Raw genomic sequence first — 17,775 nt, 5'->3', positions numbered from 1 at the left:
CAGAGAAAGTACAGGAATCATGGACCCTCTAATCAAGTCAGCTTCACCTGACATATAAGTTGGTACTATTAAAACAAGAAAAAAAACCTAAAAGAGTCAGATAAAATATGTCTCAGCAGCTACAGAATCAAGTGAGAAAGGAAAAAGTACCAACTAATATTTATTAATTACCTAATGTATAGTGTTTCAAAAATAATTTCAGGGATGCATTTAGAATAGTGTCTATGATACAGTATGCACTGTATAAATGATTGCAGATACTATTGCTATTTTAATTTTTTCTCCAGTATTATCTTTAGGTTTTTAAAAAATGCTTTTTCTAGCTATAGTTAACATTTAATAAACTGTACATATCTATGTCTGACTTGTTGCCTTGACACAGCACACACCCAATGAAAATATAACCACAATAAAGATAAACACATCCATCTCTCCAAATCTTTCCTGTGCCCTTCTCTAATTCTACTCTTTTGGTCCTCATTATACCCATTCCCCCATTCTAGGTAATCCACCACCCATGTGCTTTTTGTCATTATATATTAGTTTTCATCTCCTATGTTTTAAAATAACAGAACTGTATGGTTTTTACTCTTTTTTTGTCTTGCTTCTATTACTTAGCATTGCACTTTTATGACTAATCTATATTATACCTTTGTAATCATTTGAATATAGTTTGAGTGTGTCCCCCAAGGGTTCATGTATTGAGAGCTTGTTTCTTAGTGTGGCAATGTTAAGAAATGTGAAACCTTTAAGATGTGGGGCCTACTGGGAGGTTCCACTGGCCCCATGCTCTGCTTCTTGTTTCCATTCTCTCTCTTTCTCACCCATCTCTCTTCTCCCCTATCCCTCTCCCTCCTTTCAATATGATAACATTTCAACATTTGATGACTCAGCCAAAGGAGTCCTCACCAGAGCTTCACCAATGCCAGCACCATGCCCTTCAACCTCCAGAGCTGTGAACTAAATGAACCTCTTTTCTTATAAAAAACAGAGCCTCAGGTATTGCTATCTTATGTTTTCTGTGTCCCAATCCCACAATCAACCATTTCTCCAAGACATCATGATTCTCTTTATTGGATCAGGATATTAGAAACCAAGGTCTGGGCATGAAATATACTTGTAACCACAGCCTTCTGGAAAGTTCTTATTTCTAGGTCCTCTTACCTAATAGAAAGAGTAAATATATATATATATATGGTTACTAACCCAAGTATATACATGTATCTGTAAATAATTCCTATGTTAAGCTAAATATGAGTTCAGGCTGATGTCTCTGATTTTAATCTATTAAAACATGGATCATTCTAGTCTTAATGAATCATCTTTAATAACAACACTATATTTGGCATTTTGTGCCAGGTACAATGCCAAGCTATTTACAGAGATTATCCAATTTAATTTTTGACATAAATTTATGGAAAAATACTATTTCTCACATTTAACAAATAAAGAAACTGAGGCACTGAAAGATGAAGCATCTACCTAAATTCATAGTAAGTAATAGGATTAGCACAGGGGTTCATGTCTTAGAGATTCCGTGTCCATGTAGTGACAGAGAATCACTAGCTCTGTGTTCACCTAAGACTGAGAAACCCTCATTTTCTATACACTTTAAGGTGCAGCAACACTTCTCAAATCTCATCAAGCATTGTTCTGCATAAGCCTTACCTCATCAAACCCTCCGCCACAGGGTTTGCCCCCCATCTGACACTTAGTTGGAGGACAAGCTGCCAAGTTACAACCTGACCTGACAGCTCCAGGAGAGGTGTGCTGGAGCAACAAGGATCATCTCCATCTGACCCTGTGACTTTTCAACCTCTGGCTAACCCCTGCCGTGTGTTATCCTGGGTTTTGGTGACTTGGTAGTAATTAAGTTTGAATAAGCAGCTCTGCTTTCATGGAGTTAAAAAAAGAACAGCATTTTTTCCTTGTTAATTAAATCATCCCTGAGGAAGATGAATGTACAGCCCACACTTGTATCTTCTAAAATATCAAAGGCCTGATTAGTACGTCTTATGTTCAACCTCAGGCTTTTTCTCCAGATTCCTGGAGGTAACAGGAACTTGGAGGTAGGGAGCTTTAAAGTATTTACCAATACTCAATTACTGCTCATTCATTCATTCATTCCTTTTGGGTGACCAGAAAAGAGACAACTTGGATCAATAATAAAATGTCCTTGGGAATTTTGTCTCAATTAACTCACTGAGTTGGAAATACCAGAAGTGAGCAGACAGCAAGAATTCTTTAGGTCATGTTGAAACCACTTTTTGGAAAACCCACAGCCCCCTTTGGTCCCTGAGTTCTGTTTGGCAATTTTTCCTGACAGTGGTGGTTTTATTTGCCATAACCACAACAAAGGGGGTCCTTGAGTTTCCCTGGGAGTGTTTCTCTAAACTGCACCTCCCCTAGACCTCACAAAGGTGTGATTGTTGTTGGTATGCTGGCTCCCAGCACCTGAGGGAGATCAAAGGCACTCTCTGTTGCCAGCATGACCACAGTCTCGCCCTCATGACATAACATTAAAGCTGGTGATTAATCCCCTTGGCCCAGAAGGTCCCTTCCCACTCCCAAGTACAAAGCAGAGTGGGGGTGGGGGCTGTTATTTCCAGTAGGACACGACATAATAAACTGGCATTTTATGGCCCTTATTCATTGCAACCAACTGCAGCTGCCCATCAAATTCATTGAAGCCCAAACAGTTGCTTCATGTGAGCATTTTATGTCACTGGGAATGTTTTATAAGAATCCCCACCATTACGGTCTCCTATGTGCCTGGTACAGATGGATCTAATACATGTTATCCAACAATCCTGTAAAACTGGCACCACTCCCCAAACTTGATGGATGAAGAATCTGAGTCTCAGAGAAGTTAAGAGGCTCACTGTGGTCACAGGGCCAGTGCATGAGCAGGAGTTCCTGTGCACATGATGACCCAGTGCCCCTGCTCCCCACTCCTGTGACCATGTGGTGAGTAGGCACAATACGGCAGGGCATTGTGGAGTGTGAACTTTGGAACCATGTAGAGCAAAATTTGAGTTCTTAGTTCCGGAACTTAATATCTTTATGTCCTTGGGAAAACTACTGGACTTTTCCATGCTTACTAGCAGGAAAAGCCAGTATCATCTCATGAAGAAACAGGATGAGAAGTGGAGCCTCACAGAGTCACCCATATTCATTTAGATCTGCTTTTGCTCAGAAGTCTGAAGTGTGTGGGGTAAAAATGCTTGGAACTCAGACTCGACAGGAGAAGCCAGATTCAACGTGTCCCAGTGAAAATAAGGGATGAGTTACATAGGTTTAAGTTGGTGATTGGTCAAGACAAGGGAACAAGGGTAGACCCACATCAAGGGAAGTAAGAGCTGGATAGCTATTTGGACTCTTCCCATTGAAAGATCTTAGGACTGTGGATCTCTTCTTCCAAGACAGCTAAGCTTTACCACAGGGTTGCTGAAGGGGAAGAAGGATGTGGGAACTTTCAAACTTGGTTAAGGAAGTTCCATTTACTGCCTCCCCTAGAGTCCAAAAAAACAAATATGAAGAAATGTATTTCCTTAAGTCCAGTCCAAATGCCACCTTAGGAGGCCATCTGTAGCCCTCCCTGGATACCTCTTGGCAGTCAGTCACTCTCTCCTTCTTACCTGATAGCAACAGGGCTGACCATCAAGAGCCAGCCTTCTGAAGGGCTCATCTGCCTGAGCACTTACACAGCCGCGTTCCAGCCTCGCACCGTGAGGGACTGCCATCAGGCGCCACAGATTGAAAGCGAAGAATCTGAGGGAGGTGAAGTTCTTTGCCTAAGCACCCATATTTAGGAAGGGGGAAAAGTGGGACTGGAAACCAATCTGGTTGGGCCTGCCATCTTTACAACACAGGAGAATGCACAGTGCCCGAGTATAAGCAAATGGTCAGTATCCTAAGTTCCATCTGAATCTACTTGGTTCTTCATATTACATTACAATATCTGTTACAACTCTTATCACATTGACTGGTGGGCCTATGCCATCCTATGCTGCAGAGTTTAGTACAGCCAGGAGGTAAGGGGAGGAATCAGTAAGAAAGTAAATGCATTGATATTTACTCAAAGCATCTACCAGTAAAAGAGGCTCAGTGGTACCTACAGTCACTGAACAGTTTCACATAGCACATGATTTCTTCCCTAGCTGCAGACGTTCTGCTCTGGGCTCTGTCCCACTCTACTCTCAGGCTCATCTCCCTGCTCCTCCCCCTTTCCCCCCTCCTCTATTGTACTCATCTGGGAAAAATCCAAGGAGTCGTCTATCTCAGTTTAACAGAGTAATGACTTTTAAATAAAAATATGGTAGAAATGGGTACTTATCGAAATGGAATGCTTTCAGGCTCCTGCATTTAAAGAAGATATAAATTTTAGGGCAGGCACTAAATTTTAACTGCAATCTTGGAGAAAGCCTTTCCATTAATTCATGGAGAAAAATTAACAAAGTGAAAATTGCTTATCAGTGTTCTTTTGAAGTCATGATACACAGTCTAATTCTATAGATCATCAGGACGCTCCCAGGGAGATGGATTTATATTGATGGAGAAAGAACTCAGCAGCCAAGGAAAACAGACACCCCCACCTTGCCATGGACGAGTCAGCTGCCCCTGAAGAAGAAATGGGTCTCGGGAAGTGAGGCTTTGCCCTCATAGACCAATTTCACTCCTTTTGCCTGGGTTCTATGGCCAGGGTGGGCTACAAAGGCAGACACAACCTTTTCATGCTTTTTAAGATTTTGGCCCCTGGAAAAAGTCCTGGCAAATATAAGCAAGGTTGGAGAAAGGAGAACCAGGCTTCTGGCCAAACACACATGAGGGAGCAGGAAGGGAAACAGGGAAGAAGAGGAACAGAGAAGGAGCGAGTTACTCAGTATCTCCCATTGGGCTGCCTCCCACCCTACACAGTGGCTTTGCCCTTGTGCCCCGCACTCACCCCCATGTGACAAGAAGACGTTCCACAGATGACAGCCAGCCGTGACGTCACTGGCTGTCCCTCACAGACGAGGCCGTGACCCCTCACATCTGCTCCAATCACTCCTGTGAGAAAGTAAAACCACAAAATCCTCTTTAAAAAAAAGTAAGGAAAGAAAGAAAGCTAAAACAAGCATAAAACACCTTTTAAAAGTCAAATAACATAGAGGAAGACTCCCATGTGTGGACCAATTTCAAACAGAAACCAAAAGGGCATACTTGTGTACCATAGGAAAACTAGAAAACTCATTCTGTTCTTGCTTTGCTCTGGTCCATGTATGGTATCTGACCTTGTAATACTGACAGTTAACTGTACCTATTTACATATTACAAGCAGTGGCTGTCTGTTGTTTTATGCTCACTAAATACCAGGCACTATGCTGTATATTTACCTATGTGGTCTCATTTGATATTAACACTGTCAAGTGGATGTTATTAATGTTAGAGACAGACACCAGAAAAGAAACCAAGGTCTGCAGCAGTTCAGTGATTTGCCCAAGGTGGCACTAGTAGTAAGGAACAGAGCTGAACGGAATCTGGTTTAATGCATTACTTGTCAATCTCAAGGCAAAGTAAAGGAGTTTTTTCGTGACTGAATCTTTTCAGCATACTTATTGCAGAGCTCAAAGTGTAAAGGAGAGGGTGACTGAGAGGGAATTCTTGTTCAAAGAACGTCAGAAGCAGAGTTTCTCACAAGTGGTAGAAACTCAGGCTTTTCCACACAGACTATATTCCTTGATACTTGCTAGACATGTGAAACTAAAAACAATTACAGTTAGTTAAAGTGATTCTACCTTCATCTATGCAAATACCCAACAAGTACTTTCTATGCAGCAAATGATACACCAGGCCTGATGTGGGGGCCACAAACATGCAAATGTTCATAACTACAACATCAGGCAGGTGAAAGATGCTCAAGGTGATGTTCAGACATGAGATGAAGTGAGAACAGATTCTGGTGATCTCAACCACTTCATGCATGACCACTCTGCTCTCAGACTCCAGTGCTGTTTGCTCTTCTGCACCTGCTCTTCCCTCTGCTTCAGATGCCATTCCCTGACCTTTCTGGTAGGCTAGCTTCTATTTACTCCTAAATCAGATGTGACTTTATCAGAGCTTCCATGATCCCTGATACAGTCTCACTATTAAATGTTTTCATGCACGACTGGACTTCCCTAACAGAAGAGGCACCGGTAGTTTTGAGACATCACATGCCATCTGCTCCTCTTCTATAATAAAAGCTGCAGGAAGCTGGTACTGCCTTGCTCACATGCTTAGCAGCCCAGTACCTACCCCAGTTGCTAGCTCAGGGCAGAAAGTGAGAGTGCACATGCTTGGGGATTCAATGATAAAGAAGGCAAGGCCCTGCACTCAGGGTACTCACAGCCTGGTGAGAAAAAGAGAACTCCAAATAGAGCACTTCAATGCAGGGGATCAGTATACATGGAGAGAGGGTATACATAGAGGCTCCAGAATTTCCCCAGGTGTTCAGTCCATGCCGAGTTCCACAGAAGTTAGCCAAGTAAAAGGCAGGGTGGGGGTGTCTCATCAGGTCACAAATTCCAGGATACTGAAGGCACTGGCTGCTCAAGCAAGCAGGTCTTTCTAGAAAGTGGAATCTAGGGGCCACAGTCTTCTGATAGCTTTCTAGATTTTTTTCATTGCTTCTTCCAAATTCTACCTGCTGGTATAGCAACTTGTGCACCTCTGCTATTGTTCAGAGGCCCAGCAGTAGGGGGAAGTACAGCTCTTCCAAACTTTCTATGTTGGTTATCACAGCAAACAGGCAGTTGAGGTCTGAGAATTGAACCTGTGAGAGTCCTGGGCCCTATTTGCTTTCAGAACAAGCCCCCTACTCTGCTCAGCATGGCGGGGCTTGCCCCTGCAGACTGTAGTTCCCAGACTCAGTCAAGGACAGTCCTGCCAGAGGGCTGGAGGCCTGGGCAGACCTCCTCTTTGTCTCAGGTGAAGGTCCCAGGAGTGCTGCTTCCCTCTGACTCAGGCTCTGCTATCAGGGCGGTCACAGATACAGCGTCTGCTGGGGTACACTCCTCTCGAACCACGGGAACACCATCTTGTTCCTTTGACTGCTGACCTGTGGTGGAAGCTGCTCTCTAATTTCTCTGCTCCATCATCTGATCACCACTTTCTGTATAAAATTCTCTCTTTTTTACAAGAGTAATAATAATAAGTGTGGTGGTGCTTGTTATTGTTTTAGAGGTACAGACAGATGTATTTAGGAAAGCAGAGATATTTCAGGAATGTGGGCTCTTTCAAGAGTGAGAGGCTTTGGGGGTAAAGGAAGGAATACATATTCAAGGGAGGGTGAGGGCCATCTTGAGAGGGAGAAACAGCTGAGAGTCCTTTTATCAGCATTTAGAATGGCTTATGCCTTTCTGGCTGGACCCTGAGTGAAACATTCACCATTCAGGACACAAGGACTTTAGGACAGAAGAAACTTCAGATATAAGCTAATTTTAACTGCTCTCCCTAGACATCTCATTTTTATTCTTAAAACAACTTACTAGTGTGATTGGTACTGTTATTATTGGCGTTTTAGCAATGAAGAAACTGAAGCTTAGAGATGAAAAGAAACTTCTGCAGGGTCACACAGCTCCCAAGGAGCAGCACTGCAATTCATATTCAGTCAATCTGATTCCAAAGTATTGGCTCTTCACCATTAAAATGCAGGTTTGTCGCCAAAACAAAACCCAACATAGATGTTTGATCAATGGTAGCCACGTCACCATCACTGCCATCACAAAACTATGAACATTTTCTCAAGTCAACTGAATTTTTCCTTTGTTTCTAGAAAGCATATCAGACACTTAAGATAGGCTGGATACTGTGTTAAGTCTTTAAATATTCTCTCATTTGATCTCTGCACCATCCACTAAAGGTAAATATTCTTTATTCCCTTCAACAGATGTAAAAACAAAGACCAGAGTAACTGGTCCAAGGTCATGCAGATATAGTAAGCATTGCCAAGAGCTGACCTGTCACTCTTACTCCAAAACCCATTTTCTTTCTATACTCCCTCACTCTATGATGTTATAATTGTCTTCTGAAAAGGAAATATATTTGGAAATGTCAGTTCACCATGGAACATAATGAGTGCACTGAAGTAAGAAAAAATCAGAGTTTTAACCCCAATTCTGCCACAAGTTAGAACTAGTTCCCTCATCTCTCCAATGGAAGAATGGATCACAAGTGGTGGTTGCTATTCAGCCATTCTCAGTATAGGATACAGAAAATGTGTCTTTTGATGTATCAGATACAGTGCCTCCTTGTCAGGAAACAGGAACAAAAAGTTCCTCTTCAGATACTGATTCTACAGTACCAACGAGACTTAGACAACCACAGTCAGTTCTGCATAGCACCTGCAAGAGGCAGGCCTTGCCCAGGTTACCCTCATGGGAGATTCTCTCCACTCTGCCTATCATCACCCCTGATTCAACAGCCACACATGGGGGATGCTCTTGTGAATCTCACATAAATCCAGGAGCTGACAGTCTCATTTTCCTGTGTCCCTCTAGAGCACGGAGGGGCTACCCATGAGAAAACAGGCCCACAAATAAGCAGGAAAAAGTAAGAAAAGTTGGGAGGGGCTTTCTCCTTTCTGAATAAACACATTTCATGTTCCATAGAAGATTCACAGCCTGCACATGGACATTGGGAAATAATTCTCAAGATGAGATTTTGACAAGTGCTGCCCTGACACTGCTGGGGCCCCTCATAGTGCTGTACAAATATCAGTTCATTCTGCATTCCTCAGAATGTTTAAGGAGCAAAATTAGCAGCTGAAAAAATAGGTCTAAAAAATAGTGACATATTCAACAGTCTTTTCTCTGAATCTTGCACAACAACCAGTTGATGATAGTTGCTCAATAAATTCTTGTTGAATGAGAAACAAATAGCAGAAAAATAAGCTTAATGACTTGTTCACATATTATATTGTTCATACATATTGTTCACATTTAAAAACAAATTTAGAGGAAAAATTTAAAACTTCATGAGCAGCTCTTATTTCCTTTGCATGCTGTCTCCCTCTCTCTCTTCCTTCTATCCAACCATATTTCCTTTCTTCCAAAACATTTATTGAGTGCCTACTATATTTATATGAAAGAAAAGAAAAAGGACTTTGCAAATGTTATGATTAAGAGAGCATGTTGTCCTGTAATTTATCAAGCCAGAGCAGCTTTGAAAACTTTACAGGGTCATATAGAAGAAAACCATCCTAAGTTCTAAAATTTGTGTTATAATTATCTCCTACTTTATAGCTTCATAAAGTGCTTTATAACTTGCAAAGCATCCTCAAACACTGCACCCTTTATTTAATATTTAGAAAAACCCTGTGATACATGTGTTTTATTTCCAGTTCACAGTTGAAAAAACTGAATTTCAGAGAGGTGAAGTAACTTTATAAAACTTATTTAGACACTAAGAAGCAGGAGGAGAATTCACATCAGGATTTTTAGTTACCTTGTCTAATGTGGTAGCATCTTAAAAAGATTCTCCTGAAACAACCACCTCAGATACCTGCTCGGAAGACGACAAAAAATATGAAAAGAATTTTGAACATTACTTAAGATTTTATCAACTTGAGACTTGATTCGGCCTTTTGAAGGAATGAATGCACTGATAATGTCTATCAGATGGGCTGCTTGACTAAGCTGGCTGAGGGGTTGGCATCCATGGGATATCAGCCCTGTGTTTGCAAAGCCTGTGCCAATTGTGAGGTCCCAGCAGGGCAGGGATCATAGCAATGGCATTTGCTCTGCAGAAAACCTAAGGCTAGTCTATATACTGGCAGACATGGTATTCTATTATTTCTATTATTTTGAGTGATACTCATTTATATTACAAAGAACACAATATACTGGTTTGGTATTATGAAAAAATAGGACTCATTCATCATGTAATGTCGGTTACATTTCCCATCTTCATTAAGTCTCAATTTCTACATATTACAATTTGTATAAGTCTCTTCCTCATAGGATTGTTATAAAAATCACATGTGTTAATACACATAAAGTACTTAGTTATTCAACAGAACCATCTGTGACGGTGGAAATGTTTTATATTGGCACTGTCCAATACAGTACTCACCAGTCACATGTAGCCACTGAACATCTGAAAGGTGGCTAGCACAACAGAGGAACTGAATTTTTCTACTTCATTCAATTTAGCTAATTTTGATTTAAATAGTTGCTTAGAGCTAACAGATTTTGTATTAGTGCAGCTTAGAACATGCTCATACTATGTAAATGTTTGCTGTGTTTCTTATTTTGTTCTTGTGATTGTTGCTATTATTTCATTTGCTCTATTTCCTTAGAACTGGGCTTGAAGCCTACTTACATGCCCTGGGGCAAAGGTCTTTGCCTCTCAGATGTGGAACCTCAACTTCCATATCTGAAGAACTCAGTAGCAATATTTACCTACAAAATTGCTGTGGGGATTAAGGGAGATGTATAGGGGAACATACTAGTTCTCAATAAATGGGAGCTCCTCCTTTCAGGAACTGCAGCAGTGCCTGGAACAAACAGGACTTCGTGGAGTTTTATCTACACACTCCTGGATGTGCCCTGCTTGTCCATGTGGCTGGGCATTTGCTCATGATGCTCCCTCTGCCAAGAAGATCCTTCCACTATTGCCCCTCAACTCCCAACAATCTACCTGGGAGCACGCACTCCATGCTGAGGCCTCAGCTGTAGTATCAGAATCTTTCTGGACCACTTCCCTCCTCATGCCTTAAGCCTCCCAGCCAGGCAAAATGAACCAAGCCTTCTCCCCTCGTACTCCACTTCCTGACACTACAGATGCTATCATTGTATTTATTTGTTTGCAAAACTGTCTCTTTCTACTGGGTGATGACTAAATTGAGAATAAGCAAATCTGTTTTCTTTTGTAAATTAAAATATTACAATTGTACACTGAGTCTTGATACTGCAGTAGCTCACTAAAATTTTGTTGTATTTGTTGAATGAATAAATGGTTGTGGCATAAGTCATGAACTAGTAAAGCATAAGACGTCTCCTAAACATCAGCAGCATGTTTCATCATGGGCAATTTCTCTGCATCTTATGTAGGACTAAAGGTGAAAAATACTGAAGAGTTTTGAGTGACATTCATGGATTGACAATAAAATTAATGGAGTCTCACAACATACCTTAGCAAGTTTAAACTTGCTAAAAATCATTGGTAAAGAGTAAAGGATATGAGATCCATCATTATTGAGAAATTGTTTTGTGTCTGACACTTTGAAAATACATTTTTCACAACAATCTTGTGAGGTACTTATCACCAAACTGCTTTACAGTTAGGGAAAATAGAAAAAAAGTTTCTCAAATACGTTGTCACTGCTAGAGCAGGGGAGTGGAGGCATCACACCCAGGTCTCCAGACGGGTGCTAACTCACAGTTGCAGAAACCAGCCTTTTCTTTTCAACTCCTTACAAAATTCCAGGTATTCCCAGACAGCATGACTGAATTTGGGGTCCTTCAAAACTGTCATGGCAGCAGTAAAGCAAGCCCAAGGAATAACCATGCACCTAACAATTGAAGGGGAGCAGCACAGTTGAAAAGAATCTGTGACCTTAGTGCAGGATGAAGCCCTGTCTTGACCTGGAATGAAACCTCATTTAGAATTCACCCAAATTAAATTCTAAAATGGGTGTACCTTTGTCTTTAACCTATGAAGAGATTTCACACACCTAGACACTGCTACCATCCCCTCTTCACCCTCCCACCCTCACAGACCCAGAAAAATAAGAAAATGCTTTCGAATTAGAAGTGGATGGCCATTTACTAGGTAGCTGAACTCTTCAGGGCACAATGGTTCAGAGCCAGGGCTCTGGGACTAGAGGGCTTGATGTCAAGTCTGGCAAGCCAGTCAAATCACTTAACCTCCTGTGCCTCAGTTTCCTGACCTACAAGATTGGAATGGTGATACTCTGTTGCTTACCAGGTTGCTGTGAGGACTGAGTAAGAAGAACTGTGGCTGGGACCTAGTTTGCTCCATATATTTTCACCATTACTGTTGTTATTCTTGACAACTCTGTGTCCAATATGAATAGCAGGACTTGGCATGGCGGTTTATGTGCCTACCTTCAGCTTGGTGTATGCATTATTTGGTTTATTTAGGTTGATTGGAACATCTGTTTTCTATCCATGAAAGTCCAACTGATGACAGAATAATGGGGGAGGGGGGCACAGGGAGTAAGGAAAATGAGGTACCAGACAGTAGGCATAATCCGGGTGAGCATTTTAAACACTGCTGAGCATAAACCAAAAGCTATTTATCTCCCCAAAACCCAGTTAAATGAAGCACCATTCACAGCATGATCAAATTTGTGGTGGCGTTGTTCATCATTTCTGCCTTATAGCCATGACGTGGACCAATCAGAACAAATACAAGAGCCTTATGGTGTTTGGAGAGAGACAAAAAACAAAAAGTAGAACCTCAGATAACTGGGTCTCACTTATTTGTTCCTCATTTCTATCCAGTGAGATCAACTCTTAAAGGTAGGCTAATACACAATAGTTTGGAAATTCAAGACTTAAAGAACACTAGCAAACCCCACATAAAGACAAAGAAAAACTGGATTTCAGAAATTCCTTTCTTTCTAAGCTCAACACAACCTTTGAATTACTTGGACATTGTCATCTTTAACTTCAAAAAAGACATTTTCACTTCCCAGCATTAGGCCTGGTAAAGTGTAAGGGTAAATCCAATTCAAACAGTCATGCTAATTCACAAATTAAAAACTTTGTAAAATAAAGAAATCAAAATTAAGAGAACTGGTCCAAGTAACACAAATGTATCTTTTGGAACAGATCCTTAAATAGATCTATGACACTGACTCTAAGTCATAATATAGTTGGCTTCTGATATTTTATAAATTTATTGACTAATAGATGGCTATCAACTGATCCCCAATTATAAGTCAGGAACCATGTCCGAGGCTAGAAATCTAAAGACGGAAATTATTTTCTTTTGTTCTATAACATCCTTGTCCAGTAGGGGTGAAAAGATACACTGATAAATGCTTAAAAAACAGAAGGGCTACTGACAGCAAAACAGCACGGGACCTAGCTTGGATGGTCAGGGAGGTCTCCTCAGGAAGGATAGGTAAGGACATGTCAATTAGCAGGGAAGGGGAAAGGCATTTCTGGTACACTTTGAGACAAAAGAGACAATAAAGCAAAGAGAGGAGAGACAGGAAAGCCAGCTGACGCAGGGTTGCTGGGTCACAGTCTGAAGGAGATGAACTGTGTTCTGAAGGGCTTGGTTAGTCAGTGTGAAGTTCTGGGTCTGAAGTCAGACAGATCTTCATTTGATTTCCAGTTCCACCATGAGTTTGCTATGCAAACTTTGATAAGCTAGTTCAACTTGTTGAAGTTCAGTTTTCCCAGTTGTAAGGTGGGAATCTAAGAGTGGCATCTATTTTACAAGGTCATTTTTCTTGATAGCACTGTTTGATAAGGGTCAGGACATGCTGTCTCAAAATACTGCACATCAGTGTATTGTATATATTAAGCTAAAGGTATCTGAGAAAAGCACAGAGGCAGGATGCCCCCACCCCCACCCTTCTCCCCTGAAGCAGGTAATAAAATCTGGGAAGGATTTCTCTGATTTTTCCCTGAAGCAGGTCACAAAACCTTTATGTGGGAGATGCCCTCCCTACACCCAAAGGAGAGGAACAGCTTATCTCTGAAGAGAAAGGGTCACAGAGAAGAATCTAGATACACAGGCCTTGCTAAGTTTCCCCTAGTTTATTACCATTAGATCATATAGTGTTTGCTCTTACATTTCTCCACGAGTCTACTCTTCATAAAACCTACCATAAACTACTCAGGTTTAAGTGTTACTTTGGGTCTTCATTTCCTTATGAAGGCTCCCATGTCCTATAAAACTCATATTAAATAAATGTATATGTGTCTTTTGTTATCTGTCTTTTGTTTTAGGAGCCTCCACCATGAATCTAAAACAGGTCAGGAAAAGGGAAGGATCCCCCTCTGCCCCAGGCAAACTAGAATAACTGGGATATTGCAACTGTAAAGTGCCCAATTCTGGTAGAAAGAAGAACTGGGTTTCCTTCAGCAACTCTTTCTTGCCACAAGATGGGTGATCTCATTTATAAAGTGACAGGAAGGCTCCCTGAAGGTAGAGAACAGAATCACAGTCCAAACCATCTCCTCAAAGACAGAGCTGACCAAATGGGATACTCCAGAAGGATACCAGTGCTTATAAGAAGGGCTTAGACTGGTTCTTTAGAACATTTGAATTAAGGGACAAGGTCTGAAATTTTGAGAAAAAGATCCAAATTCGCAGGCGAGCTTTTTTTTCTACCACCTTCTGACTGCACCTCCCCCTTGGTGATAAGTTTCGGTCCCATCACAAACTTCCAGGGGTTAGTTGAACATTGACAGACTCTTCAAAGCTTGGAATTCAGTCTGGGAGCCAAAAACCAAGCTGAGTTTCTATAAGGCTCTGATTTCCCCTGGGGAGGGTCACAGGGCTCCACTGCACCTAGACTGATTAATCTAGCCTGGCCCCCAGCTTCACACAATAAGGAAACCAAAAGGAAAATAGATCCTGAAGTTGAATTCTGGTTCTGCTCTCTCCCCCAATCCCAGGAGACTGGGGTGGGCGTGGAAGGTGACCCCCAGCGGAAAAGAGTCAGGCTAGTGGGCTCAGAGAATTAAGTGATATAAAGAGCAGCTGGAGAGGGAGAAAAAAATCCTGGGTAGGATAAAGGGCCCAGGGCTGGAGCACAATGAAGGACATGTGGCTGAACGTGTTTCAAAGAGAATAAAAGCTTAGATAAATAAATAGTGCAGAAGGGGAGAACAAAAATCAATCACAGAAAATTCCATGAGAAACACAGTGGCATTTTTCAGAAACTGCAGTGGAAACATCTCCACTTCAGGAGATATCAAAATGTAGCCCTCCCAGAAGGTTCCACTCTGCACCTGCTCCTGAGGTTACCTTCTCGGACAGTAGTCTTGCCAGGCGCTGCTCTCCTTGTCCTGTGCCCTTGTGGCTCCACAAGGTAATGGGGGCTAGCCAAGAAGGGCAAGGGCAATGGCTCTGAGGAGTTACTTCCCCATAACACTACTTCATCGCATGACCTCAGGCAAAAGGGCTGATTTTCTTGAGCTTCTGATAGCTCATCTGCGAAAAGGAATTGATGGTTTGGAAGTAAAAGTGTAAAAATACAGTCTTGTTTTGAAAGAACGGTGCTGGCCCATGTAAGTGATTAATTACTGTAATTGTATTGCATTGTAATTAATTAATGTTTTCTCCCTCTGTTTGGTAGGATTTAGGTTCAATAATTACTAAGATGTAGCTCATCATTGCAAGGGAAACTGTACCGTTTCTTTAACAGCCACCATCCTCAAGATGCTTACAATCACCCGGGGAGGGAGAGCTGGGTGGACACAGCCTCACAATGGCTTCAACAGACACACAGACACGTCTTCTGATAGGAGGAGCTAATTTCTACTGTGTGGCTGGCTCCAAGGTGGTATCTTCCTGAGGCCTGCTTTCCTTCTGACTTTACGACTAGAGAGATCCCTGCCACTGTGGTGACCCTGGCTATGGTCACTGACTCCAGGTCCTGCTGGTGCTGCAAAAAAAGCCTTAACTTTTTTTTTTTGCAGTGGTGACATTATCATTACCACCACAGCAGATGCTTCTGTAGTGTCAACCTGTGCCAGGTGCTGTTCCAAGTACTTTATATAATCTTATTTAATTCTCATAACTGCAATTATGATGCCATCCTGGAGCTAAGAAACTTAGTTACTACTGGTTAAGGAACTGATCCGTGGTCACAAAAGGAGTAGGTGATATCCCAAAATAAGAACCCAGTCCTGCTCCAGAACCCATGCTGCTTCTTCCTAACCATTAAGCTACTGGAATGGTGTCTGCACATTTTTGTACATCTGTGGGGTTATACGTTTCTGTTGCATTTGTCCTGTATATTCACATTATTTTTCACTCTTCCTCTGCTTTCTGTCCTTATAAATCTACATTTCAAAGGGAAGAATTTTTCAATGATTTTAAAAAATAGCACTCAATCCACCATCTCAAAGCCTCTTGAAGGCAAATGCCTTTCAACAAAGGAGGTTGAAACACTAACCTCGCACATTAAGGAAAGTTCACAGTTAAAACACACACAAAGAAAAACACACTGCTTCCTGTTGGGGGCTGTGCCATGTTGGCAGCGCCAGGATGGTGCCTGATCACATCGGCAGCGAGGAGGTTAATTGACATAAGCACACTCAGGTGATTTTCTCGGCCACGCACACAATGTATGCGCATGTGTTCTCAGCACTAATTGCCTGCTCAGAGCGACTCGCCTAATCTTTGCGTAAGAGGCGTGGCCCTGCTCTCCGTGTCCTGGAGGTGATATAAGCGTAGGCAGAGCAAGACAGAGGGAAAAACACACACAGCAGCCATTAGCAGCAGAAAAGCAGTAGCAGAAGACACGCAGTGCGGCAGTAGCCAGAGAAGACACGCCACAGCAGCCATTAGCAAAAAAGCCAGAAGAAAGAACACAGCAGCGAGTAGGGGCAGCGGCGGAAGGCAGATCGCAGAACGGAGAACTGAGATGCATCACTAGGGCACCTTAGGTGGACGTATGCAGGACTTTAAGGCGTAGCAAGTTTCTCTCTTAAGCAAAGTCTCTCTCTCTGATAAGCGGGGTCTCTCCTCTCAAAGCAAGTAAACCTCATTTCCTCTATCCTCTATAAGTAAACAAGCAAGAAACAGTCTCTCTCCTCTCAAAGCAAGTAAACCTCATTTCCTCTATCCTCTATAAATGAACAAGCAAGAAAGCAGTGCACTAAAGAGAAAGATAGAAGTGCCTCAGTTTCCACTCCACCACCCATAAGACCCGTGCAAGTTGTTGCTGCAGGCGGTGACAAATATTTTGGAACTGTAAAGAGCCTGCGACGCTTCCTTTGTCACTAACATATATTATGCACTTAGAAAGAGGATCCTGAACATAATTTCTCCTTTTCTTGATGACTCATGGTTATCAGCATAGCAAGGAGGGAGTGGAAACTAACACCGATTACCTACCTAATACAGGCCAGTCAGCATGTTGAGTTAGGGTTTCTCCTTCCTGTGCTGATGTATCCTGACTTTGCTCCTATTGGAATACTCCTCAGGTTGTCTATTAATCCATACATCTCCTCCTCTCTGTTCTTCATGGCCAAACTATGTCTTGCTCATGTCTACATTCCCAGCACCTAGCACAGGGCTGCATGGTGCCAGCATAAATAACTTTTATTCCCTTTGATGCTTTAATAAACTTTATCAATGAAGTATAACCTTCATTAAAAGGCTACAAATTTTAAGCACAAAATTTGGTGAATTCTTTCCAAGTAAACTTACCTCTCCAGATCAAGAAATAAACCACTTCCTGTCCTTGTCCATATACCATGTTCTACCAAAGACTATCTAACCCACAGGTTTTACCTAATTTTTTGAACCATTTAGTGTATTCTTTGTGCCAGCTTCTATCACCATATATGTGAGATTCAATCAGGTTCCTGCATGCACCAATACTTGGTACACTTTAATTACTACATGATCTATTGTATGAATATACTTAATGTGTACTCATTCTATAGTACTAATGAGAATTTGGGGTTTTCCCCCAATTTGGGCTATTACAACTAAAGATGTATGTATTCTTATATATGCATTTCTTTCTTTTATATGCACATGTATACACTCCTACTGAACATGCCTGAAGAGTAGGACTGTTGATTCATAGGGTAT

At 41.7% G+C, this 17,775-nt stretch overlaps 1 protein-coding gene across 14 annotated transcripts in view; it reads right to left on the bottom strand.

Annotated features, from left to right (window-relative positions):
* Positions 1-17,775, bottom strand: part of FGGY (FGGY carbohydrate kinase domain containing) — a 411,751-nt gene that overhangs the window by 176,740 nt on the left and 217,236 nt on the right. For all 14 annotated transcript variants that reach the window (XR_013757719.1, XR_013757720.1, XM_079103863.1 and 11 more), the window contains one exon: positions 4,946-5,049. Coding sequence is in view for 12 of the 14 variants with exons in the window: in XM_079103863.1 (XP_078959989.1) it covers positions 4,946-5,049 (104 nt within the window). In the remaining 2 variants the exon portion in view is untranslated. The remainder of the gene's footprint in view (positions 1-4,945; positions 5,050-17,775) is intronic.

This window comes from Sciurus vulgaris, assembly GCF_902686455.1.
Source record: "Sciurus vulgaris genome assembly, chromosome: 1".
NCBI lineage: Eukaryota > Metazoa > Chordata > Mammalia > Rodentia > Sciuridae > Sciurus > Sciurus vulgaris.
Note: the sequence above shows the minus strand (reverse complement) of the source record. Positions and strands in the feature narration are given on the sequence as shown.